The 25,456-nt window shown below is 36.2% G+C and overlaps 1 protein-coding gene across 2 annotated transcripts; it reads left to right on the top strand.

The window, feature by feature from the left end:
- Positions 1 to 229: 229 nt before the first annotated feature.
- Positions 230 to 24,862, top strand: Cc2d2a (Coiled-coil and C2 domain containing 2A). Of its 2 annotated transcripts, none has more exons than XM_071662075.1 (28): positions 230 to 421; positions 843 to 976; positions 1,282 to 1,386; positions 1,905 to 2,022; positions 2,898 to 2,978; positions 4,176 to 4,313; positions 4,768 to 4,906; positions 5,335 to 5,455; positions 6,373 to 6,573; positions 7,057 to 7,476; positions 7,908 to 8,060; positions 8,723 to 8,887; positions 10,317 to 10,559; positions 10,774 to 10,950; positions 11,755 to 11,862; positions 12,491 to 12,688; positions 13,786 to 13,982; positions 14,460 to 14,644; positions 15,629 to 15,767; positions 16,421 to 16,616; positions 17,632 to 17,808; positions 18,353 to 18,530; positions 19,069 to 19,181; positions 19,587 to 19,683; positions 20,247 to 20,401; positions 21,257 to 21,486; positions 22,651 to 22,780; positions 24,255 to 24,862. In XM_071662075.1, exons 2-28 carry the CDS (start codon positions 887 to 889, stop codon positions 24,441 to 24,443), a joined length of 4,443 nt encoding a protein of 1,480 aa, XP_071518176.1. In that variant the 5' UTR covers positions 230 to 421; positions 843 to 886; the 3' UTR covers positions 24,444 to 24,862. The 2 variants fall into 2 exon arrangements, with proteins under 2 accessions (XP_071518176.1, XP_071518177.1); XM_071662076.1 differs by having other exon boundaries at positions 756 to 976.
- Positions 24,863 to 25,456: the final 594 nt, after the last annotated feature.

Raw genomic sequence — 25,456 nt, 5'->3', positions numbered from 1 at the left:
AGGGTGAATCTTTCTCCCATAGTATACAAATAGTTATCACATATTCCAAACGCTCGTAGCCCCTCACAAACTTAAAAACATGAATTTCAAACTATGATACTAATTTTAACTTTATGTTTTTTAAGATCATGACATACATGAGTAAGAAACTAGGTTGTGATAATAAAAATGATATTAAGAAAAGTTTTTTAATAGGCTCGTTTTCTCAGCATTCCTGGTGTTTACAAACAAACATTTGAGAATGACAGAGAGCGTCAGCTTAACAAGCCTAACTACAGCAAGTTAATGAGGGGTCAACGAGCTTGAAAACCTCACCTTCTCGCATCATATAACAGTAAGACAAGGCAAAGCTGCAGCTGGAATGATGGAGAAGCTAGAGGAAAAGAGATAGTGGAAGATGAGGAGAGAAATGAGGAATTGAGTAAGTTTGGTTGGAATGGTTCAGACGAGTACTGATGAAGGAGGGAATAAATGTTTCATGATATTGAAGTTACACTTCAAGATCTATTGTGTGTGATGGTCAGTCAGTTTTAAATTTGTGAACATAGGTTTAGGAAGCTAAGACCTTAACTATGCTTCTTGAAGGCTTTTATAGCACCGACATTTTTATTAAATCAATTATGCTTGTAAGATCTGTAGGTTTAGCTCCCTTTTCACAGCTATATTGTTATCTTAGTATTTTTCTTCATTTTAAACTCATTAACCACGTCCTCAATCAGTTATATATATATATATATATATACTTTTGCTTCCAGAATAATGAAAACCAAATTGAGTAGTATTGCTGCCGAGCTTGTGAGAAGAGCTAATTTCTAACATGGTATTTGTTGAACAATTGACAGCTTGTTTTTGAAGCAAATGATACAGACGAAGTTCATACGAGAAGATGAAATCAGAAGATATTGAACGTCAAGATGAAGATGATGGCGCTATTAGGTTTGTACCAGCCACGACACTACCTCATGATGGGAAAGAGGTAAGTACAGTGTCTGTAATGTGATTTTCAGTATATATTATAATTAAGTTGTATTTCATGTTAGTATTATGGTAATACTTTTCCTTTCATTTTGTAGTGATCTTTGCCTTTTCAAATCTTTGAAATTGGCATTTATTTTGCATTAATGTACTTGACAAGCCACATTGTTACTAGTCAAGTTTACCACTAGGTTTAGTGGCTTTCAACACAGTTGCTGTGTTTCAATCAAAAAATTAAATATTTTATTTCCATTTCTCTGTTTCACAATGAATTAAACTAAACTTTGCGTTTTTCTTGGCTTACAGAACTTAAATCAACTTGGTGTAGCAGGCACCAGCGGCACTGAAAGAAGGAAACCAGGACGACTAAGAGCAAAGCTTAGCACTCGTCCCTTCACAAGGTTTGATGAGGTACTTGCTAGTCTTACTTCATCGACCAATGAATCTTTTCACGTAACTGAAAATCTTGGGATATAATATATAAGAGAGAGATTAGGCAAATCTTTTTTCTGACATACTTCAATGAAGTTCTAAAATTTGTTTTCATTTTATCTAAAATGTTCAGAAGAATCATATGGACTTAAGATGAAATAGCTCCAAATAGGTTTGTTTACTGTTGTGTAGTAAATAAAAGTGTGCTTTATTAGCATCAACCCTTGTGTATGATTAAAACTTGAGAATGGCATCAGAGATTATCATTTATATACCTAATAAATTTCCTAAACCAAAGAAGAGTAATATACTTACATAATTCAGAGCCCATACTATACAATATCTATTTAGCATGACAGGAGTATGTGAGAATATATACAGACATTTTTTAATCTGATTCTCTATGCCTAAGGCAATCACTTTCTCCAAAATTATTTTAATTTTTGAGAGGTATATTAGTCAAGATTTTAAATACTAGCCATTGCTCTAAATTCTAGGCTGTAGCAACATCACGAGTAGAGAGTCAAGACTTTTTTACACGAATCTGGCCTGAAGAGCAAGTTCTGACACCGTTAGACAAACGGAAAACAAAGACAACGCCAAAACATCCTCCAGGTAGTTAAAAGATACTTGAAAGTTTTTGAGCTGATCTGCTTTCATTTCCTGTGTATTTGTAGTATGATAAATAGTTGGTTGTGAACTCTCACCATTTTTTACCAAGGCAATTTAAACAAATATGATTTTCCATTGATTTGTGTTAGTGATGCTCCTATATCACAACCATCTTAAGTGAAAGTGGTCTAGTATTGCATACAGGTTTACTAGTTATAACATTCTAACTTAATCTAGCTTTCCCTCTTTCAGTATTTACAATAAAAGTATTTTCTTCCTTTGTTGTCCCATTTTCTCACTGTGAGGTTCTCTTACTCTTTACCTCCCTCCTACTTTCTTTGAAAAAACAGTCAAGAGCAATACTGATGATGATTAATGTGGAGACGAAACCAAGAGGAGAGCAGTACGATTTCTCATAAAATAGCCATTGTATTTGTATAATACAAGGACTTCGTTACAATAGCCCTTTGAGCACCTGGAGTGTGATGGTAGACATTGTGCATGAGCCAGTCTCACAGTCTGAGGTATTACAGAGTCACCATTCATTCTTCCTGCATCTGGGAAGTGGCCAGGGCAATGCCTAGTCTTCTGGAACTCTCTGCATAGTCAGCTTTTTATACCTACCAGGATATAAAGGATAAAATTCCCACACCTTATAAAGCACACTCATATCTAACTGCCAGAGGCATGTCATACTGTGTATGGAACCTCAAAAGTCACTGCACTGATTTTAGAGCTGCATATTTATAATACACAAATTACAAAATAAATTGCTTGTGCTTCCATTTCCTCCATTTTTCAAACATGAAATGCTTGTAAAAATATCATAAGACTACTACTTCATCAATGCAGAGAGATTAATTTTTCCCTCTTCTCAGGAGCTTCTCCTGGAAAGCCTACGACGTCCCCATCTAAGTCATTCAGAGACAGGAGGAGCAGTGAAGAATGCGATGTTGAGGGTTTGTATCACTTTTCATAAATGTCTACAGCACATATTTTGTAGATATTGCTGTTGTTTTAATGCAAGCTGTACAAGATAGAATTTATGCTTCTGCACATTCATGTAATGAAGACCCTGTTAGCTAAAGGTTTTCCTTCATGTCATGCTTCATTGCTTTGTTTTCTTGGGTCGCAGTTCTTTGCTGTGGATTTGTATATCAAATGACTTGTATGGATATTGTAATTACATGTATTGATGTGACTGGATAATTTTTACCAAAGATAAATGCTTCATTGAATTATTTTTGTCTTTGAATTCCTGATACTGACCCAAACTTGAGTTTTGTACCATTTCATGCACCATTTTACAATAATATTAGTAATTCCCTCTAAGTAATTTAGTACTTATTCTAGACATGATGAGATTTTATAAGATGAACTATGTTTAAGCATGCACAACAGCAACAGATACGTGCCAACTACTTCCGCATCAGATCCTGAGGTGTGTATGAAGAAAATCTCTTATTTTTGGAGATTAAAATTGTCCACAAAGACTGTTGTATAACTTGTATCGGACTTGCCATTTCATGGATGGTGTCAACCAAATGTTTTGCTTCAAGACGTTGAGAATGATAGCTTTAAGAGCTTTCTCTGTAGTATATGATTCGGGTCATCTGTCTGGACCAGTCTTCCCACCCACCATTCTCCTCATAATTAATTTTTTTGACTCCTTTTAAATAACTTTTGTGTTTTGATGTAGCAGGTTACTTTTGCAGTTAGATGTAGGGGTAGTCATAAGCAGGTTATTGGATTTTCTTTTAACCTTTCCTTTAGTAACTGCCTGCTCGTTTTTTAACCATAGTGATTGTGCTGTAAATCAGCTTTATCATATTTACTGTTGGCTTAAATTGTGACTGGTGTCAGTCTATGCACAGACAGAAACCTATCAAGGCTTCCAATTGAATTTAATGATCATTCTAAAAAGAAAAGTTATGGTTTATGTATGCAAAAGAAAAGTTATGGTTTATGTATGCAAGAAGTGGACTGTTTTTAGTCTTTTGGGTACATTAAAATTACATACTACTGACATCTAAAATGTTAGTTACTAGCCACCTATGTTTTATGCCATTTACCTACCTTTGAAATAACACCTAATGCAATTTTGTGACTTTACAGTTGTTCACTATTGTATAACTGCATATCTTACATGCACACAGATGAAGAGAGTGAGAGGTTAGCACTGGTAGGACCTCAATTGCCGCTGGTGTCTCGCATTGTTCCTGCCAAGTATGTGCCTTACCATGAAAGATGTGCCAATGATGAAGCAATACTCTTTGTACCATCAGCTCTACCCAGTAAGTATGGCTTCTTCCAATACAAGTAATATTTTGCTATAGACTTCAGAATAGGAATGAAATTTGTCTGCATAAAAGTCTCATGATAGAGAGAGAATGGATCATTTGGCATTCATAAAGTTGGGCCATAGTTTTGCAAGATATTCTTACATTCATCATTATCCTTTAAGGTAATTCTTAGGCATTGAAAATTGTTTTGTGTTAAAATGGCATTCTTTGATAAACAAGGCGATTATAGCTAATATGACTGGGGAAAGCCATAGGTATTTTTTCCCAAGCTAAATTAGAAAACAAGTTTACAGCTCACTTCACAGATGTGTGCAGAGCACTAGCAGGAACAGTGTGAGAATCTGTACACCATGAAAAAAGGCAGATGGAGTCATTAGATATTGTAGATGGGGAATACAACCAAGAATTACCTTAAAATTTAGTGGTAATAAGTGATTGTTTACAGGTGATATACACAAAAAGATTGATGTAAATGCTGAGGTAAGGAACCTCGAGGAGGAAGGGCTTTACATTGGAGAGAAGCCTTACATTACCCGAACTAACATCAACATTATTGAAAACAGACTTCTTCAGCAAGGAAACAGGTTGGTTTAACTCAGTCATATCATATAAAAGTAATAATTCTAATTGTAATGCTTGTATTATTGCTAAAAGAAAGAATACTTTAACATGTATTTCATTTTTGAGATGAGATTAACATAGTGAGGTGTGTGGATGATGATGTTAAAATATAGTGTGCTGTCTGAATAAATGAAGTATGTGGAAGTAGTCGCAGGGCAGGATCAGATATGAAATGTTAGGAAACTGTGTGTGTGCATGGATGCAGATGCATAATGTAAACATACCACCTGGCTGTGAGTGGCATCTCTACTGTGTAAATAAATTATATTTTTGTGAAATTTTTACATTTTGTTCCTGTGCCTCTTGAAATATGCTTTCATAATTGCTAAGGGAGATGTTGTGTGGAATAAATACTTTAAAAGTGTTTTGTTTTTGTTCATTCTCCTCGTAGGCATTGGTTCTCAGAGACGGGATCTCTTGAGAGATTAGACAACCCCATAAGTGAGCAGTTTTATCACTACCTTCCCCATGATTCTGATGGTCCGCAAAAGCCACTGACTGGCTTTGTGCGAGTGAGTATTTAGTTATGATTTTTTATTTTTCCTTAGTGCTGTGCACTTTGTAAGATGCATGCTTGAGCTGGTGACTTAATTTGAGTGTCAACTGATTTCATGTGGGTTTGTGTTATGCTGAAAATGATTTTACTGTGAAGCTACTTATGGATCACATGAGTCACAGGTGTATTTAAAAATTTTCCCAGATATTATAATGAACTGTCAACTAACTGTCATTCATCAGACTTTGCTGTAGTTGACATCAATATGGAAATTAGTGTGATGACCATATTGGAAAGATAATTGTATAATGCAAACCCAAAAGGACCCTAGTTTGATCTTGTCAGGCTAAACTGGCATCATCTCTTACTTTATGCATGGAGGTATATACTTAAGCAACTTAAGTCCATATTAGCCAGCCTTTCCATGGCCAGAAAATAAGATGATGATACATTTTGTAATCATTTTGAAGTTTTCAAATCAATCATGAAATTTTGTGAAAAAAAAATCATCTTTTGTGCCTTGTCCTGCTGCGAAACAAGATGGCATACGTAAAACCTCCCTCTTAAAAACTTTGTTGTCATGTGTCTCCAGATAATTGATACATTTCATGAATTTACTCCTTCACTGTCAACCATGTCCACTTGTCTCACAAACTCGTCATTACTGTCACCTACCATTTTCTTCATTTGATCACACCACATCAGTACTTCTGTCTATCTTCTTATATCTCTGATGCTTGTCTCCTTCAGGAACTCACTCATGGGGGTGGCCACAGCAAATGTCTCTGTAACTGGTACACTCAATTGCCACTTTTTAGTACTTCTTCAGTCTTTATTAGCTGCTTCTTTAACAGTGCCTCATATCTTTTCTGTTTCTTCTTTTAAACCTGTGGATTCTAATGAATGAGAAAAAATGATGAAATTTCTCACCAGCCACATCCAAGTGAGTGTCTAAACACCTCAAGCCAAGATGATGGAGGAGTTCTGGATGTCGAGTTGTCCCAGCTAACATTCACCCATCACCCACTCTTCTCGCCAGAACATGTTTTGGCATCACGGCTCACTCAGGCATACAGCACATACACAGAAAGGATGACAATCAGTGTTACAAAAATTCTCCAGAAAAAGTTATTGGTAAAGTGGATATTGTTAGTATTTTACTAATTATGTGAAAGATTGGAAAGATAGAAGGTTCTGTGTTTGATAGTTTTCTGTTTCTTTGTTTATTATATCATGGTCATGATCAGTTGTTAATTAATGATTCTGATTTTTCACTTACCAAGAAATGTCACAATAAATTTTTTGTTGTATGAATCTTGTAAAGCTTCTGTCCGTGCACCTTCACTAATATTAAAACCCTACACTGACATCTTTTTTTAAATTTCACTGTAACTTTGTGTAAATGTCCTTGCTTTGAAATATGAGACTGCTTCTTGAATCTTTTGATTAACACATTTTTTGACTGATGGAACTGTTAAATGTTGTTATGAAAACCAGTTTTATCAGTAAAGTGGTTTTAATTATGCTTTTCTATCATTCTCACATAAATAATATAGAAATCACTTTAGGAAAATAGTGATGGTTATTGATTACTGTACTCTACATTTCATTTTCAAGATACTTAGACAGTCTTTGGCAAAACTTAGCCAAATTGGGCCTCCATCTAGAAAGCAGTACAAATCTGTGAGTGAGGAAATAGACTCTACACGTAGAATAGAGATTTATCATCAGGAGATCAGGGAATGTCGTGAAGAGTTTATTACTGAAGCTGAACGGGACAGAATTTTATTAACTGACATCCTTAAAATTTGGAAAAATATAAAACATCTGAGAAAGAAGAATAAATATCAAAGCACCTCAGTGAAGTTAATTATAAAAAAAGAGGAAACGAATAAAGAAGATGAAGAGGAGAAGAGGAAAGAAGAATTAGAAGAGGATGTAAAGGAAGTACTAGAAGAATATGAAGAGAAATATGTGAAGAAGATGAAAAAGTATGAAAAAGAGATAACAGAGTGGAAAGCTTCTCATAAGAAAAGGGTAAGTAGTTGAATAAAGCTATTTTTTGCAAATAATGATTCAAGGTTTGAATAAAATGAGCTGAGAGTTGCATGTACATGAAATTATATATTACTTGATGTAGTTTTAGGAGGCAAGTGTTTGGCCAAGGAAATTTACCACAATAATGAACTGAATGAAGATTTGAGACAAATGTAGTGACAGGATTATTTTATGGTATCCTTACTTTAAGGAATTATGGATATTTAAATGGACACAAGTTTCCAATGTCACTGTTTCAGGCCTTCAATAACATTTGGTCTGACATTTTAAAAAAAATCATATTTCCAAATGAAGAGAAGATTGAAGCACTGTTTTCATGAACAAATTTAATAGACAGTCTTATGTGGGGTGGAAAGTTACATTCTCAGCCATTTATATATGTCTGGGAATCTTCTGCTTTTGTGATTCAGAAAGAGGCTAAGAAACGTCAGCAGCAAAGGAGGAAATCAGCTGTAGGGGAGGACCTGGAAAGTTTTGTTCTACAAGCAACTCAGGATGAGACCATACTATCAAAGCCAGAGGCAGCCAAGCCCCAGCCTCCCAAACCAGTTGACAGGCATAAGGTAAGTTAAGAGAAACGTGATTAGATGGTTCATTCACATCAGATTATCCACATTCATTTTCTTGTTCCAGAGCAGGAAATGAAGATAATACTCTCATGATGCAGTACTGTATACACTTTTTATTCAAATGAAGAGAAGCATATGACTACTGTAAAAAATTAGTAAAAGTAATTTTACATTTTTTTATTGGATTTTACCGTTAGTGTATTATTCACTTTAAGGTTCTTGTTCACACTGCTGGTCCGTAAATCCCAGGAATGTTCAAACTATGCTTGCTAGACAGTACAGTGCAGAAATTATTTGCGGAAATTACTCTATAACCTGTATTTTCTTTTTTTCCTCTCTGTTAGGATGATTTAGATATTGTTTTTGACTGGTTTTATTAGTAGTGTCCTTTGATTGCAGATGTATTTCTGTAGAAGTTAGAATGAATTATTTAGAATGTATTATGAAGATAATCAAGATTCTTTTATTCACATGTGTTTTCTTGATAACAAATGTCATGGTCATAATAGTTAAAATGTTTTGTGATTCTTTCTTGTGATGTGTTATGCAATATGAAAATAAATGAAAAAGTAATGCATAAAACAGATGGAAAATGTTGACCTCTATTGACATGTAACTTGCATCTTGAAGATCATACCAAATGAAATTTTCATCAGGTGGAATTAGAAGTTCTTGAAGTGTTCTCTCGCACACGAAGGCCACCAGGAGAACCAATCATACAACTGGAACTCTCAAATTCATCATTAACAGAAACCAGTCATTGCCCTGAGGCAGAAAAACGGCGAAGACAAGCTGCTGCAAAAACCAGAGTCTGGGTTAAAGTAAGAAATAATCTGTTCCTCCTTGTAAGTAAACTATTGAGATATTAGGAGAGATTATCTTTGAGGGCCACCATACTGATTAATTCTTTATATTCAATAACACTGTATTAAAATTAACCGTGCTGCAAGACAGAGTTGAACAGTAGTTATTATTCACTATGGAGTGAACAGAGGTATTCATTGTCACTTACGACTTCCTAGATAAATTTATGCCTTCTCATTTGTTAGACAAAACCCAGTGAAATGGGAAGCTTGCTTTTATAAGAGACATTCTCTCTCTTGCTGTTGGTTTATCTAAAGTTAGTGATGTTCATACTCTTAATGATCTATTACTTAGTGTTTCAGAAAAGTGTGACAAAGCATTTGGACCAGGTGAGATAGCAGTTGAATTTATCAAGGAATGGAGTGTGTTGTTGATGGGCTAGTCGAGGCTTTTAACATATGAACAGTACAGCCTAGTCTGTTGAGTATACCGGGCAAGGTTTAAGGAAGAGAGGTGATAGAGAGAGTGGTGTTGTGTACATAACAGCTTACTGAAGAGAAGCAGTGGTGTTCCAGAGGAGGAGGGTGTGTGGATGATGTGTTTGCTTTGAAAAATGTAAGGGAGAAGTACTTTGAAAGACTTGTGTGTGGCACTTATTGATTTAAAGAAGGTTTATGTTAGGATTGAAGAATGCCCTACGGAAGGTGCTTTGAATCTGTGGAATACATGGAAAGCTGATAAATGCAGAAGGGTTTCACCAGGTGGGTAAGGCATGTGTGACAGTAGAAAGGGGGGGAAGGAATGTTCTTGAAGATTAGCATGTCACCCTGAATGTTTAATCTTTGATGGGGTGGTGAGGGAGGTTAATGTGAAGGGTCTTGGTGTAAGGTTTGGGGCTGCAGTATGCTGGAGGTGATGGGATGGGGAAAGTGAGCAAATTGTCAATTGTAGATGGACACAGCACTTGTGGCAGACTCCAGAGAGAAACTCCAGAAGCTGGAGACAAAGTTTGAGGATTTGTGTAAGAGGAGAAAGTACAATAATCACATGCAGGAGAAGAGTGAGACAGGATGGTTCGAGTGTGAGCTTAAGTAGGGAGGACCTGAATGAAGTGGATTGTTTTGCGTGCCTATGAAAGGATAAGGCAGTATATGGAACCATGGGTACAGAAATGAGTCATTGGTGGAAGCTGGAGCTAAGATCTGGGATGCATTAAAGAGTTTATGGTAGGAAAGGGAAAGATAGAGGAGGCTTTTGGATATTATTCGAATCAGCTTAGTATGCAAATTGAAAAAGAAAGAAGTAATTTTGTTAATCTAGAGATTCATGTACCACTTTGGCAAGAGTGACAGAAATATCTGTAATTTGCTACATCTTGTCAGCTTTGTGTATGTCTTCATTATTCAAGTTCATGGAAATGTAAATTGATGCCTACCTTTGTTCTAGGTTCTCATCAATAACAAACTGGTAACTCAGACACCTTCAGCATATCTTGGGAATGACTTCACCCTCCACATTGGCCAGACATATCGAATGGCTTTATCATCGTGGCCTCAAAGCATCACACTAGAAGTTGTAGAGGGAGCAAGTCTGAGGCAAACTCTCGTGGCGTCAGCGTTCCTTCCAATGCCCAAAAGAACAAATATCTTCCGAAATGTATATGATGTTATTGAATTCAGTGGTAATCAGGTTAGTTACTACTTATGGCAGCACTAGATTAATCTTTCTATGGTTATTCATGTAATGGACTTTTGTTTTTTGTTAATTTTGTGTATGTTAATGAGTTAGTGAAACTTAGAGACAAGTTGAGACAATAAAGGTTATGAGTCTCCATATTCAACCTCAGCTTAACTACTTTTTTCAACAAATTAATTTTTAATTAATTGGTAATATTTCTCATCAGGCTGTGAACCATAGTCATGAAGGAGTAGGGTGTGGTCTTCCAGGCTCTGAATATGGATCATCATTTACCTCTGGAATAAACCGCTATCGTTTGGGTTGGGCCCTTGGAGAACAGGGGGAAGTTCTAGCACCTGCGGGTTCTCCCCCATCAAGCAATGCTAACCATTTACTTACAAAAGTAAGCTTGGAATATTAATGGTTCAGAAAATAAATATTATATCGTCAGACCAATTATTAAAGGGTTGTTTGAGTTTAATAGTGTAAGAAATATGGCTCAAAAGTATATGAACTTTCTGCTTGATATTATTATTTATACTAAGTTCTCATTTTCATTGATACATCCTATACCTTGTTGGTAAGTTCATAGATGTCAACTATATTGACCTGTAAAGAGTGTATATCCAGAAACAATTTGAATTTGATGTAAGTACTGATTATGCCTTAAGCTGTCTAAACTTAGCAAGTTACAGAATGTATTTTGAACATGTGAATAAATCAAGACGCTTATTTATCATGAGGTAATGTGAATTTAACATATTAGCACAGATAATTGGGGAGAATCTTATTTCTTCCTTTCCCACCTAAGAGTCTTAACTGCCCATTATGCCAGGTACTAGAATGCCACATCCTCTGAACATTTCAAGAAGTTAACAGGTCAGAAAAAATATGGAATGGCATGGCTAGAATTAGGTAGCTCTTAATATAAATGAACAGGGAGCAGGCATAGTTTGAAAGATAAATATTCACAAATAGTTATACATGAAAGTTCCAGTGTGGATGTGTGCAAATGAGGCTGTTGTTTATCTGTTCCTCATACTTCTCAAAGACAGGAGCAATTGTTATCAAATAAACAAAAATCTATCAATAAAGTACACCTGAAGAACATTAAAGTATGCCTGAAGAGTGATCTAAGGACTTATTATTACTAAATGTTGGATTTTAAAACATTTTTCATTTACTGAAATTTCTGTCTGATCAACAGTCAAAGCTTGTCCCTGGAGCTGACCCAGCAGTTGTTAAAAAGTGGCTTGAGAATGCTTGTATTGATCCTAATGACCCAAGCAATGCAGATCTCTTAAGCCGTGTACAGGTAAGACTGTAAAGGAGCATTAAGTTTTAGCCTTTTTCTTTCGTGTATTCATTTGCATGAGAACAAGCGCTCCCTCTCATCATGTATCTGTGAGCATAGGTTATCTGACATATTCTGAGTTTGTTCATAGAATATTTAAGCTGTTCTGGTTTGATAGATTGCTAAGATTCTTTTTTTTAAATGGTATGTTATGTAATGATTAGGTGACTTAAAACTCTCATCTCTCCTGTTAACACAGTAAACTGAAGAAAAAAAAGAGCCAGGCAAGGATTTTTTTACCTCATACATTCAGGCATGGATGTGTGTGTGTATGTGTGAGGCTGTTGTTCATATTGCATACACTGCTCTACAAATCTAGGAATATCATTCAGATTAAGAAAAGGTGTTAACCAGCTTTGTAAGGTTAAGTTCAGCTGATCTGACCCTTCTAGAAATATTACTTGAGAAGAAAGAGGATTGCATCTATAGGAATTCACGGTAAAAGTATAATTATCATGAAATGATGTACATAAATGGAAAATGTAACGATTGTCTTAGAGATTTATATTGTCCATCGAACCTTAGGGGTGGTATGGCATATTAGATAAGTAATCTAAAAGTACTTACTTTTGATTTCTTCTTTTCTCAGAAAACTTCTGCTGGGAAATCCAAGCCAACCAATTACTTTGAAATAGATCACTATGAAGGAGACTTTTGCACTGAAGCTGATCTGGATGCTAATGTACGGTTGCGGGTGCTCCAGCTGAGAGCTCTTGATATACCAGAATTTAAGGAACTTAAACTCATTCCAGCCATTGAGTCACAAGTCTTACGAAAGACTTTAGAAGTTAGTCAATTCTGCTTTGTAAAACTGACTGTTCATGTTTTGTATTTTGTGTGTTTAAAAATATTTATCTTGTTTCTTCTTATCTCTATTCCTTTCTGGCTTTCATTTAGAGTATTCTTTCATTAAACCTGAAAATGAGTTACACAAATGACAAATGATCCACACAACACTGATGACTCTTCAAGATGCATCCTGTGATAACATTATGAAACTACATGCTTTTCTTCCTTCACTTCAGTAATGTGGAATAGATGGCTTAGTATTGAGACCTGTATTGATAAAGTTATTCGAATTAATGGCTGCACCCCAAAGTTGAATTATGGGAACTACTTTCTTGATGTTTTGTTTTTGTGGTTTATAACTAACTCCCAATCTGTAGTGAGACATTACAAAGTATGGTCACTGTTATATCACTTTGGGCTCCATTTGATTCTTGTGGTAAATAGGCCAAGATAAAATATTGTATCTGTTGCTGTTTTCTGTTGAAGTACAGAAATATCATATTAATTTTCCTGTTCTCATACTTCACTGCTGTTTCTGCTTATGGTGGTAGTGCCAGGAACATATGAAAAATGCCCTCATTAGCTTACACCTACTTTCTAGCTGTCACGTATAATGCACTGAAATCAGGGTTCCCTGTCTGCTTCATATAATTTAATTCAGCCTAATGACATGCTGGATCATGTATACCAAATTACTTCAGTTCACTTTTTCCTTTACATGTCTGACATGTTTGTGCATGTTAATGCCTGTATCATTCAATGCATCTTTCACTTTGCTCTTCCATCTCCAGTTTGGTCTCCCTCTTCTCCTTGTCCTCTCCACTTCTTACATATATACTCTCTTACTCAGTCTCTCTTCGTAAAGGGGATAGTACTACTTACTCATATTTCAGTCTGTCTGTTGTTTTCAGAAACATTTCTGCATAACCTGGGATTGATCATATACTTACATGAAAATTCTTTAAAATTAATTTTTAGAACTATGGTTCATTACTCCACTGATGTAGGTTTCCCAATTCCTTTATCACATATGTTAAGTATATAACTCACATATCAGATTTTTTTAATAATAGTTGATTTTGGTCTTTGTTACAGAAATATGAATATAAGATAGCTGTTGGAACAGAGCAAACACAGGCTACAGAGTCAGAGTGGGGACTCGATCAGCGATGGGAGCGTGCTGAGAAGCTACTTGCCTCTCTGCGCCGACATATGCAACAGCGTTACACTCAAGCAAGCTCAGCACTTAAGTTAGAGGATTTAGTACGAGAGGAGAGCATACCAGACATTGGGTATGTGACTGAGAAATGAGTTTAATATTTTTCTCTTTTCCAAGCATTCCTTTTGGATACTGGCTGGTACACTTTTGCTACATCATCACCTAAGTTTCCTTTCTGACCTGAAGTTTAGGAAATTTAGTTCCTAATGAATACTTTGTTTATTGGCCTTTCTTAAGGGACTCTACAAATTAGGAAAATAATGACGACAGACTGATAGATGCAATATGAAACAAAGCGCATCATGTGTGTCCTATTTTTTTGTCCTTATGAAGTTTTGCAATGAATCAAAATCTTCATATATAATCAGAGTAATTTTTAATTATATGCAGACACTTGGATTAATGCATGTCCCTGTTGCAGATTATATTCATACAGCCATTTGTCTTGCATCTTTTTGTTCACTTATAAGATTAATATTTGCCTTTTTTATTTTTGTGTCCCATCACCTTTTTCATTGTTGTTAATATCAACAATTTGCACATTTTTTAGGACTATTGGAAATTCTCTGCTCTCAGTATTCAAAGCACGTCGACCACTGAAGCCAGAGAGGAAGAAGAGGGGCCAAGTACGTGGTTTAGTCTTAGATCAGAATGTGCGTCTTATTGTGCACATTGCTCGGGCCTTCCATGTTCCAGTACGTCAGGACACTCCTCTTAGTTCTACAGTAGATCAGGGTGAGGCTTGCATAGACACGTTTTTGTGCAATGCAAATTAATCATGTACAGTCTTACCCCTTTTGTTTTCATTATTTACAAAAATGACAGAGGCAAATGCCTGAGCTATGCCCTTTTAAAAGGCTGTATAGACCCATAAAACTAAGTTTAAGAATATTTTCATCCTTTTTAACTGACCTTTATGAAGTGCAAACCAAACACTTTTTTGTTGTATAGTCCAGCTACAATTTAGTTTGAACCACTATCAGTTAAGCTGCTTTTTTCCAAAGCAATAGCATGACCAGTTTAAAGCTACAAATCATCTGGTTTTTACTGTGGACATGTACGATACAAAATTCATTATAAATAAACCTGGATGCGGGGTAAGCCTGAAGGTACTGCAGTAAAAATTTCCTATGTACTATGAAAGCGTTAACGAAACAAACAATATGCATTTAAACTAGAAACATAGTCAGTAACTAAATATACCCTAAAAGTTAACTGAAAATTGTCACTGTCATTAATGATATTTTATTTATTTCTTTATCATACTTTATCGCTGTCTCCCGCGTTAGTCATTTTTTGATATGATGGTCATTAGGTAAAGTGGTGTCTTACATCAATTTCTCTCTTAATTATGTTGGTGTTTATAATGGAAGAGCAAATCAATCTTATTGATGGGTAACTTGCAGTTAAAGATAATGCATACTAAAGCTTTAGTGTTACCATGAATGCTATCACCTTTTATAATGACTGGCGGTCTATATGAATAAGCTTTTGTACCACAGTTTGTTTAATGTTTTGTTTACAAGGTTGATCTTTATTATAATCCCTTCTTTTCCCTAACTCTTTGGCATTAGGGAACCTTAGGGATGCACTTCCATTTCAACTATTCCTATTCAACTGGGATGTACTGCGTTGTGTGACCATGACTGTTGAGTAATATATAGTACAGTTTTGATATGGTAAAAAAATAAGTTAGATGTAAATGAATATTGCTTCCAGGTCACTCATCTGATATCATGCAAGGATGCAGTTTAGTACGCCCCTTTGTTGAAGCAACTTTCCAAAGGTCTGTGTTGCGTACAAGTATTGCTGAAGGACCTAATCCTACCTGGAACCAACAACTTTCATTTCCCTTTAAGTAAGTACTGTGAATTCAACAGTTTACCTATGCTTACTGTGCTAGCACACATTACAGATTTTTCTTCATTTGATAATTAATGTGTTCCTGGGCTCTGTAAAATTTAAGCCTTTTACTTCCATCCTCCATACCCATGCATGTAACAACTGCTACTTCACCTTGTCCTACATACATCAGTTCTTTAGCATACTATTTCCATCTTCCTTTCACTTCCTCCTTTAGATTCAGCAACTCCCTTTCCTTACTTCTCACATTAACATTTCCACTCTTACATCCACCTCTTTCCTTTTTCACCTCCTTCCTTTAAATTCTTTTTATTACCACTGATCTTTTCAATCAACTGTCTTCTAAAATCTTCATATGCTCCGTCTTTGCTTTCCTCTATCACCTTAACTTTCCATTTACACATCTCATATTCTCCTCTCCTTTGCTTTAATTTCAATGGTACATTCCTTTCTAGCAATCTACCATATGCCCTTTTCTTCTCTTCCACAGTACTTCTAATCTCATCTGTCCACTGTGTATTTCACTTTTTATTCTAATATCTCACAACCTCATATCCCATTACTAATTTTGTAATCCAACTACTAATTTTGTAATCCAACTACTAATTTTGTAATTCTACATTATCTAAAACAATGAACAATCCGCAGGGCTCCAAATGATAACTTTACACCAGAAAGCCTGCAGACAGTAACAGATAATGTTTATCTACACCTTTTTGATGAAGTCATTCATGATCTGCTGGAGGATGATCGTCTGAGGGATTCAACAGTTCATCACCGTATAGAAAAACGTTGGTTAGGCTCCCTCAAGATCCCCTTCTCAACAATATATTCCAATGCCAAGGTATGGCTGTCCACTTGTATCTGTAACCACAAATCAAAATACTTCCAATTATACTTGTTGAAGTAAGAAGGCATAACAGATTCATATTTCAATATTTTGTATACATCCAGATGTTGCTCTTACCATCTTTCTGTGTCATACCGTCTTGGCAGGTAATCTGAGGAGTGTGATTCACGCAGAATCTTCTTTACATATATTGGTACTGATAACTTGCAAGTGAAAATGCATACCAATCTTTCCAGTACCATATCTAACAGTATTACAGCACACATTTTCCTCCATGTATTCCTGCTCTCCCTGTAGTGTATTTTGAGCACTTGCTTCCAAACAACGCCTAGTTATAAGAAAAAGCTGCATCAGCAATTCCCTAGAAAACTCATGAAATGACAGTATTAGTCACCTTTCGCATTTGGACATAAGATTAAACAATTACTCAATGGAAAGCAAAGGAAAACAAAAATGAATGATAACACAATGGGTCATCGGCTAAGCAGTAGCAGTGACGTGCCAAGATGTAGATGCCTAAGTGTCATGCTAAGGATTAAATATTTACAATGCACTGGCTCAAAATGGTTATTCACCAATCCCGCATTAGCGAGGTAGCGTTAAGAACAGAGGACTGAGCCTTAGAGGGCATATCCTCACTTGGCCCCCTTCTCTGTTCCTTCTTTTGGAAAAAGTAAAACAGGAGGGGAGGATTTCCAGTTCCCCCACTCCCTCCCCTTTTAGTCGCCTTCTACAACATGCAAATATATATATATATATATGTCCTCGCTAATGCGGGAGACCGACAAAGTATAATAAATAAATATAAATCACACATCATACCCTTCTTGCACACATACTGCCATATTCTGCCCATCTACTACAACTTGGTTAGTCACTGCCCATATTAATTTGAATAGTATTCTGTACTAATAAACTTGTAAATGGCATTAACACATACTAATTAAAATGAGAAACAAATTTGTAAAAGATTAGAGGTGTTAAAATACTCATTGCATCAATTTTACAGATTGAAGGAACCTTTTCCCTGGAGGAGCCAGTGGTACTCCTAGGATACAAGCATGAGACTACCTCAGGAGTTAGTGCAGGAATACAAAAGTCTCAACGGGAACCAAGTCGATCCTCCACTTACCTCTCCATATACCTCACCCTGGAGCCTACTCTACCTCCCCCAGAACCCCTCAAGGTATGTCCTCTAATTAAGATCAGCAATGAGTTACCTCTTGTAATTACACAGGTTTATCAGTCACTTATCTATACATTAAATGCTCTTATCACAAATGCTGGATGAAAGTGGTAATTTTATTTCGATTTTAACACTAGGCATTGTAACTGATACAAAAAAGTTCCTGCTGTGATACATGAACAGAAATGATTTCCTGGATTGTCATTGGCAATTGTAGTCAATATTGTTGCAAGGGAAGATGAACAGTAAGTAAAGGAGATGAGGTTAAAGGGAGTGGAGGGAATGGAACACTAGAGAGGGCAAATTTGTAAGGATATCAAAGATGGACAAATGATGTTAAGTTGTAGGGAGGTGCAGGACTGAGCAAACAATGGAGAGGGTACAGTTTTTCTGGGATAGAATAAGGAAATGTTGTTGAAAGATGGAAGACTGAGTGAAGATGGAAAGACTGGTAAAGATGGAGGATTGATGAAAGATGATGGAAGATGGCAAGGTTGTGGTGAGATTGAGGACTAATGTAAACTTTGCTTTATTTCTTTACTAGGCACAGTTTGAATCTAGCGAACCAGAAGAGATCTTGTCATCATCCCGAGATTGGGTGTCATCTCTTGCCTCTCGCTATGTGCGCCGCAAATTCCGAACCCATGTTTTGGATCTTTCTGGGAAATTAGTTTGTCTTAATCGTTTCATTCGTCCACTCAAGCCTCCAGAAGAATTAATTGGTAACTTGATTTGTGTAGTTGTAATTGTAAATAGTTTACAGTCACTTTCATAAATGTTGAAAAGAGTGCATGGTAATACTGGATGGCTGTACGAGAAAAATACTGTGAAATGTTAAAAGACTGATCAGTCATATTAAAGATGTTGTACTACTCTTTCTTTACTCGAACAACTTCATAGAAATACAGCTTCTCCTAAATATATATGAAAGAAGAAAATTGGAAAAGTGAAGAAGCCTGAGGTTCTCTTTGGTAGAGGGATTTGGGGGCATGTACCCTTGTAATTTGTGGAAATTTTGTTTTCAGAATATGATAATATACATTTTTCAAAGTAAATGCCAGGTTCACACACCCTCTACCCCACCTGAAACCTCATTGCTTTTCACCACTCAGTTGCTGGCACGTGATGATAATGAATTTTCAGAACCAAAAAATTGAATGTTAGAGAGAAACACGGCATTCATCCAAACTTTCAAACAGACATAAATTAAAACTTATTTGAATTTGAAAATGTTAGCAGTATCTTAATTCTCTCTCACAGTGGAAGACCAAGTGGAAACAGCACGACGTGTTGCTTGGTATGTTTCACTCATTCCATCCATTGCAGACATGACACTCTTCCCTGGAGTCTGCGACATGTGGGCTAATTCTGAGGTATGCACAAGTTTGTCTTTTCTGCTAATATAGGATGCTTAGCAAAATCTCTGTGTTGCTCTTGATCAATAATGGAAAGTATAGCATGTCTGTTGAAACTTGTACTACTAATGCAGATTCAGCCATTTCTTTTCTTCTATAATGTTCTTCCATGTATATATTTACATGTCTAAGATTCTTGAATTCAACGTTTATTGTTAACGAAAGATTTCAGATATATATATTTATAGCATGTTTTTGATGTTCCTTATGGATATTTACACTTATTAGACTCTAAGTTTCACAAATACTTTTTAGCCCGTGCATGCAAAAGGTAAAAAATTTATTACAGTTGATATGCATCCTTTCTCTTTTCTAACATGAACTACTTTACAATAAGATTTCACAATATGATTACATTTTCAGCTGTTTCTGACCATGTTGACTGGAGATGAAGAGGAACACGCAGTCTTGCTCACCAACTTCTTCCTTTACTTAGGGAAGATTGCTTTTCTTCTTTTGGGTGTGTTGATGATAAATATTTTTTTATATCTAGCTTAATCCTCTTGATGTATAGACTGAGGTCCTGTGTTTTGGTTAATACTGGTATTTAAGCTCAGTCAGGTTTCAAATTAAATGGATGAGAACATTCTAGTGCTGTTACAAAGAACTGTGCTGAGCATATTGAGGCGAGATTGTATTTGGGAAGATATTTTGCTTATGTAGATTGTAGATATTTGTGGTCGCTATGCAGCCAGCAATTGTTCTGAGTGCTCTGTTTTGTGTGATTTGCAGCTTTGTAATATATATTGTTGACAGGGTGGATGACCAGGCAGTTGAGGTGTAGTTCAGGGTGGAGCAGATAAATCGTTTTAAATGATACTTAGGAATTCTTTTTCTTCTCCTTATCTAATCTCAGTTTGTGTTCTTAGGCCATTAAGTTTGTTGTGTGGGGAATGAACGTCTTGCATGTGTTCTTCTTGATGATGGGAAGTGGGAAACAAGCATGAATAAATAAACATATTTGTTCATTTACTTCACGTAACCCTTTTTATGTTTCCTGTTTTCTTGTCTTGGACGTGCCAGGAAGTGGAATACCTGAAGGAGACACATGCTATGTACTGACCTATGAGGACAGTGGTACATGGCTAGTGTGGAACCCCTCGACTGCTCAATGCTTTGGTGCCAGAGATGCCTTCAGTCCACTCAGTGCTGTTTACATGCTTGTCAACCAGGAAAATGTAAGTTTAAGTGTAGTGCATTCTTAGTGATACTTTTCTCCACATTACCAACAACAAATGAGTGACAATCTCCAAAGCAAGGAGGTCAAAGATATTAGAAGAGTAGGTCAAGTGTCAGTGTTGATTATCGTATGACAATTTGAGTGATTCTCACAATTGGGCATGCACCTTTTTCATTTAATGTTTTTGTCTTTAGGGGCAGTTTCACACTCTTTGAGCCCCATCAAAGCCTCATTTTTTCTTGTGTTTGAATGATTATAATCTTTTTAGTCGTATCAGTCACTTCTTCCTTACTTCAGTTTCACTGCCACTGTTAATGTAGAATTGTTTCTTGACATCTTTTCTGAAAATTTTTCTTGTTGGCTAGGATAGATATCCCTTCTCATTCAAAAGAGCTTTTCAGTATTGACATTTAGACACAGAAAATTCAAAGATTTAATAGTTCCTCAGCTTGTGCTTTTCCAATGTTGCAATTCTCTTCCTGTAGCAGTTCAGCGTCCTTACTTCATGTAAATTCTTCATTGTCCAGTGTTGGACCTCCACTAGCAAATACATATCTCCAACTAGGGTCTAATGTATGCACTAAATATTTTCTTGTTGTCTATGTATTTTTAGGTAATGGAACAGCTTCACATATGGCAAGCCAATCAATTATCTAGAGTTCTCTAGCAAATGTTTGCAGGTGTTTCCTTTGATCTTTTAGTACGGGAACTTGCAGAGGTTCTTTGCTTTCTGAAATTATATAGGAGGATTATGCCTGGGGCTCTTGCATTTTGTTTTCTAGGAAATAATGCATGTAGCAGAATATTTTTCTTATAACTTACTTTTACTGACTTGAAACTTAATGTCTTCCAGATATGGGCCAATGTTCAGAAATACGATGACCCTCCTCGAGTTAACTTTGACGTCCATGGCTCTGGATGGCGTTCTTTCTTCTCTCGATCACAGCCAGATCCAGGGTTGCCAAGTGTCCAACCTCAGGAACTTACATATCCTCCAGTGGACACTACTCAGATCAATCAACTGAAGGAGAGACTTGAGATAACTCTGCGCGATGCAATCATGAAGTGGCGAAGCACTCAGCGGTAAGCAGGAATAACATAAGTCGATGACATCCCAGGTTTTCAAAACATCTTTCACTCCATATTTCCATCTCCCCTTATTTTCTCCCTTTTACTTGTTCCTTCCACTTCTGGCATGTATATATCCTTGTAGTCACCCTTTCCTCACTCATCCTCTCCATATGTCCAAACCATTCAGCACACCCTCTTCAGCTCTCTCAATCTCTACCCCTCTTACTAACACACCTCTCTCTCAACCTGTCATTTCTTATTCAATCAACCCTCCTCACCACAGATTGTCCTCAAACATTTCTTTTCCAACACATTCACCTTATTCTTTACATTTTTGTTGTATGACCATGCCTGACATCTTTACAGCATTGGTGAAGCTCAAACATACCAGTCTTTGACTTCAAAGGCAGTTACTTACCTTTTCACACATTCCTCAATGTGCCCAGGACCTTTCTACCCCACCCACCCTATGGGTCACTTCAGCTCCTGTGGTTCCATTCACAGCCATATCCACTCCCAGATATCTCAAACACTTCCTGTAGGTTCTCTCCATTCATACTCACTCTAACCAACCTGTCTCTCCACTGCTAAACTTAATAGCCTTACATTTATTCATACACACACACATATATATATTCATATACACAGGTGATGGCATTACTGGACCCCGCTAAATGGTGGTTATGCCATGAGTGTAAAGTCCCCTTTGTCGAAGTTGTATTATCAGATTAAATGTTTTGCTGAAAAACTTTCTCCCCGAAGGACCTCTTCCTTTCCATATTACTGATCGTCATACAGCCTTGAGGCTACAGGAGCCCCTGTTGATGGGGACCTGTGGTTGTGCAGGCCCCAGTTGATGGGGACCTTGGGATGTATAGGAGCCCCTGTTGATAGACCTTGGGATGTATAGGAGCACCTTTACATTGTACAAGAGCCCATGTACAGGTGTTACCAAACTCCACCTGCTAGTCACTGAACAGAAAAAGGAATACAGCATCACTGAGGATCCTCCCATCCTAAAGAACCCCAACCTACCCTAGTCCTGCATAGTGTGCAGCTGCATAAAAGGGGTTCTGGAGTTACACAGCTTAATGTGCAGGTATGTGTGTGTGTGTGTGTGTGCTCATTACCATCCCTAGATATATGTTGATGTATAATTATTTATTTTGTGTGCAGAACGCCTTGGAATAGACATGCCATCTCAGTCTTACGAAAGTTAGTTCATGAATTGGAGGAACCTCGTGCTACTGGCAAAGTTACATCTCCCGATCTCTCACAGTTAGCAACCATTATGACATCCCACAAGGTATGGTGCAAACATGTTACTCTGATCCAATCTTAAAATGGTAATCCTACTTATGATGAAAATAGTCTGAAGCTTTCAATAACATGTCTGTTGAGTAGAAAGCTGATTTTTGGGGGAAATCTAAGTGGTCAATAGTACATAACTGAGATCTACCATATACATTTCTAAAACCCTTACTAAATTATTATGAATATTTGAAATAAAAATTTCTAAGAAAATCCACACATGACATTCACTTCCAACATCACGGTCAACACAAATGCCATAAACACAGTACATGCTTACAAAAAGTTATTGATGCCAGATTTAGTAAAGTGAAAAATAATCTTATCCTTCACAAAAAATTTATCTGAAATTTCAATAATATAAGTATTTAGTAGATGTGATACTAGCAAAGCTTGTTCTTGGAAACGTCAGTGATATTAACTGCAGATAACTGAAATGAACCATATAGATATCTAAAACCCATACTGAATAATTATGAATATTTGAATAAAATATATACATATAAAATAGTACATGACATATACACCCCACACCACTGTTAACACTAATGCCATAAGTATATGCTCAAAGAAAATTTACTGATACCAAACTTTGTACAGGGAAAAGAATCCCTTAGTATCCTTTGCAAAAAGTTTATCAACACCATAAACTAGGTTTCAACTGCCTAGTCATTTACCTTATCAAAAATTAACATTAATTAAACAAATATAACAAAACTGCACACCAAACAAAACAAAGTTTTCAGTGTTCAAAGGCTACTTACTAACCACAAACATGCAGCACCACAAAATGAAGCTTCCAATACAATCTCATTTCAATATGTTCAGCATTCAATTCCTTCCACGTAGCACTGAACTATTCCTACTTAAATCACACCATATCCAACCACCGAAGCCCAAGTACATATAAACAGAATGTTTATCCCAAGTTCACATTTCAGCAATGTTTATTCATGGATCCCTTTTCCCCAAAAAATATGACAAAAAATATACGCACAAAAATTATTTAGTGTACACTGAACAACTGCCCTCCACACCATTCTTAAACTCTGGTCCACAAGACATACATGGATCTGACATGACACGTCAGTTGTGTTCTGAGCACTGCCCAGCTCTACAACATTGCAATCACCAATTCAGCGTAACATATAATATACAAATTTCACACCAGATACCTGCACTAGCAGGACACTAAACATCACCACATGTCTTAACCTATCACCCCTCCAGTGGATGTGGCTATGTATCCCCTGTGTTGTAAAAGGCAACTTAGAGGGTAAGGAGCAGGAGGCTCGAAATCCTCCCTTCCTGTATTACTTTCCAAAAGAAGGAACAAAGAAGAGGGCCAAGTGAGGATTTTTTTGCTCTTAAGCTCAATCATATGTTCTTGATGCTACCTTGCAAATATGGGGTAAAAATATGAATATGCATGTATATATATACACATAACATGTAAACATACTTTCCAGGTGTGTGGAGTGTGTGTACATCAAGGCTACAGCACTATGGCCAGTGTTGTGGAAGCCGTACACAGCACTGGAGTTCACCTCACTCAGGCATGTGATGCTGAATTTGCTCTTGCTCTTTACCTGAAGCCATACCCAGCATTTATCATATCTGTTTGGGTATATGTGGCATCACTTGTAAAGAGAATGTGAACTTGAAGACTTCCAACGTGATGGTTAGTTAAACAAATTGTTTCTGTAATTTAGGAAGTACAAAAGACTTTCTTCTGTGATAAGTATTTCTCTCAATGGAGAAGGAGCTTAGCTCAGTATAATTCATTAAACTGCAGGATGTTTTTGCTTAAGATTTGTCCACATAATGTACACACACTAATTTCTTGGAGAAAGTATTTATATTGCAGTTGACCATTTTCAGTACATCATCATGGTGAGAGATGCCTTTCCCATGCTGATAGGCATTTTAAAAAAGGAAGCTTGTTCCAAGATTTACAGGTATGAAATTGTTTACAAACATACATTTAAACTTACCTGTGATTTGGAATTTGCATCCATTATGCTGTACATTCCAAGTGATTTCATATTTTTTAATCTTTTGATAAAATATACGTACATTAAGCTGTTTTAAGATTTCCTTATTGCTTCTTTTTTTTAATCTATTTGTCAGTAGTTTGAAATATAAAACAATTGTATGTAATATATGATATAATGGCTACTTCAGTTTGAGATACAAATTTCATCCAGTTAACAAATTAAAGCAAAAAGCATCAAACAATACCTACATGGATTTTTGCCAAGTTGCCATTCAGGGTGCAGTTACTTTTCTTTCTTTCACACTCTGTCACTGTTTCCCTCAAGGCAAGGTAGCATCAATGAACAGATGACCAAACCTTAACATAAAAATCCTCCATTGGAAATAAATAGAAGATAAATAAAGGATTTCCAGCTCCGAATCCAACCCCTTTTAGTTACCTTTAATGATATTCAGGAGATGCATAGACAGTATTGATCTCACTAAAAACTATCCTGTTGTGACACATGGTACAGTGGTATGGTTTGTCATTTGTTAAGATGGACAACTAGTATCTCTCTGTGAAGCTAATGAAACAGCCAATGTTTTCTTAAGTAATATATTTTACAAATTTACATGTATAAAAACTATTCTACCATGTTTTGTGACAAAATTATTTCATTTATACAATAATTAC

Source organism: Panulirus ornatus, chromosome 5 (genome assembly GCF_036320965.1).
Source record: "Panulirus ornatus isolate Po-2019 chromosome 5, ASM3632096v1, whole genome shotgun sequence".
NCBI classification, from domain to species: domain Eukaryota; kingdom Metazoa; phylum Arthropoda; class Malacostraca; order Decapoda; family Palinuridae; genus Panulirus; species Panulirus ornatus.
Note: the sequence above shows the minus strand (reverse complement) of the source record. Positions and strands in the feature narration are given on the sequence as shown.

What these genes read in the sequence shown, in the direction of transcription:
- Cc2d2a (XM_071662075.1), top strand. Translation starts at nt 887, where the DNA reads ATGAAATCAGAAGATATTGAACGTCAAGATGAAGATGATGGCGCTATT. An exon ending in CCTTCACAAGGTTTGATGAG is followed by an intron (nt 1,387 to 1,904) that starts GTACTTGCTAGT and finishes TCTAAATTCTAG; the next exon opens with GCTGTAGCAACATCACGAGT. An exon ending in CACTGACTGGCTTTGTGCGA is followed by an intron (nt 5,456 to 6,372) that starts GTGAGTATTTAG and finishes ATTTCTCACCAG; the next exon opens with CCACATCCAAGTGAGTGTCT.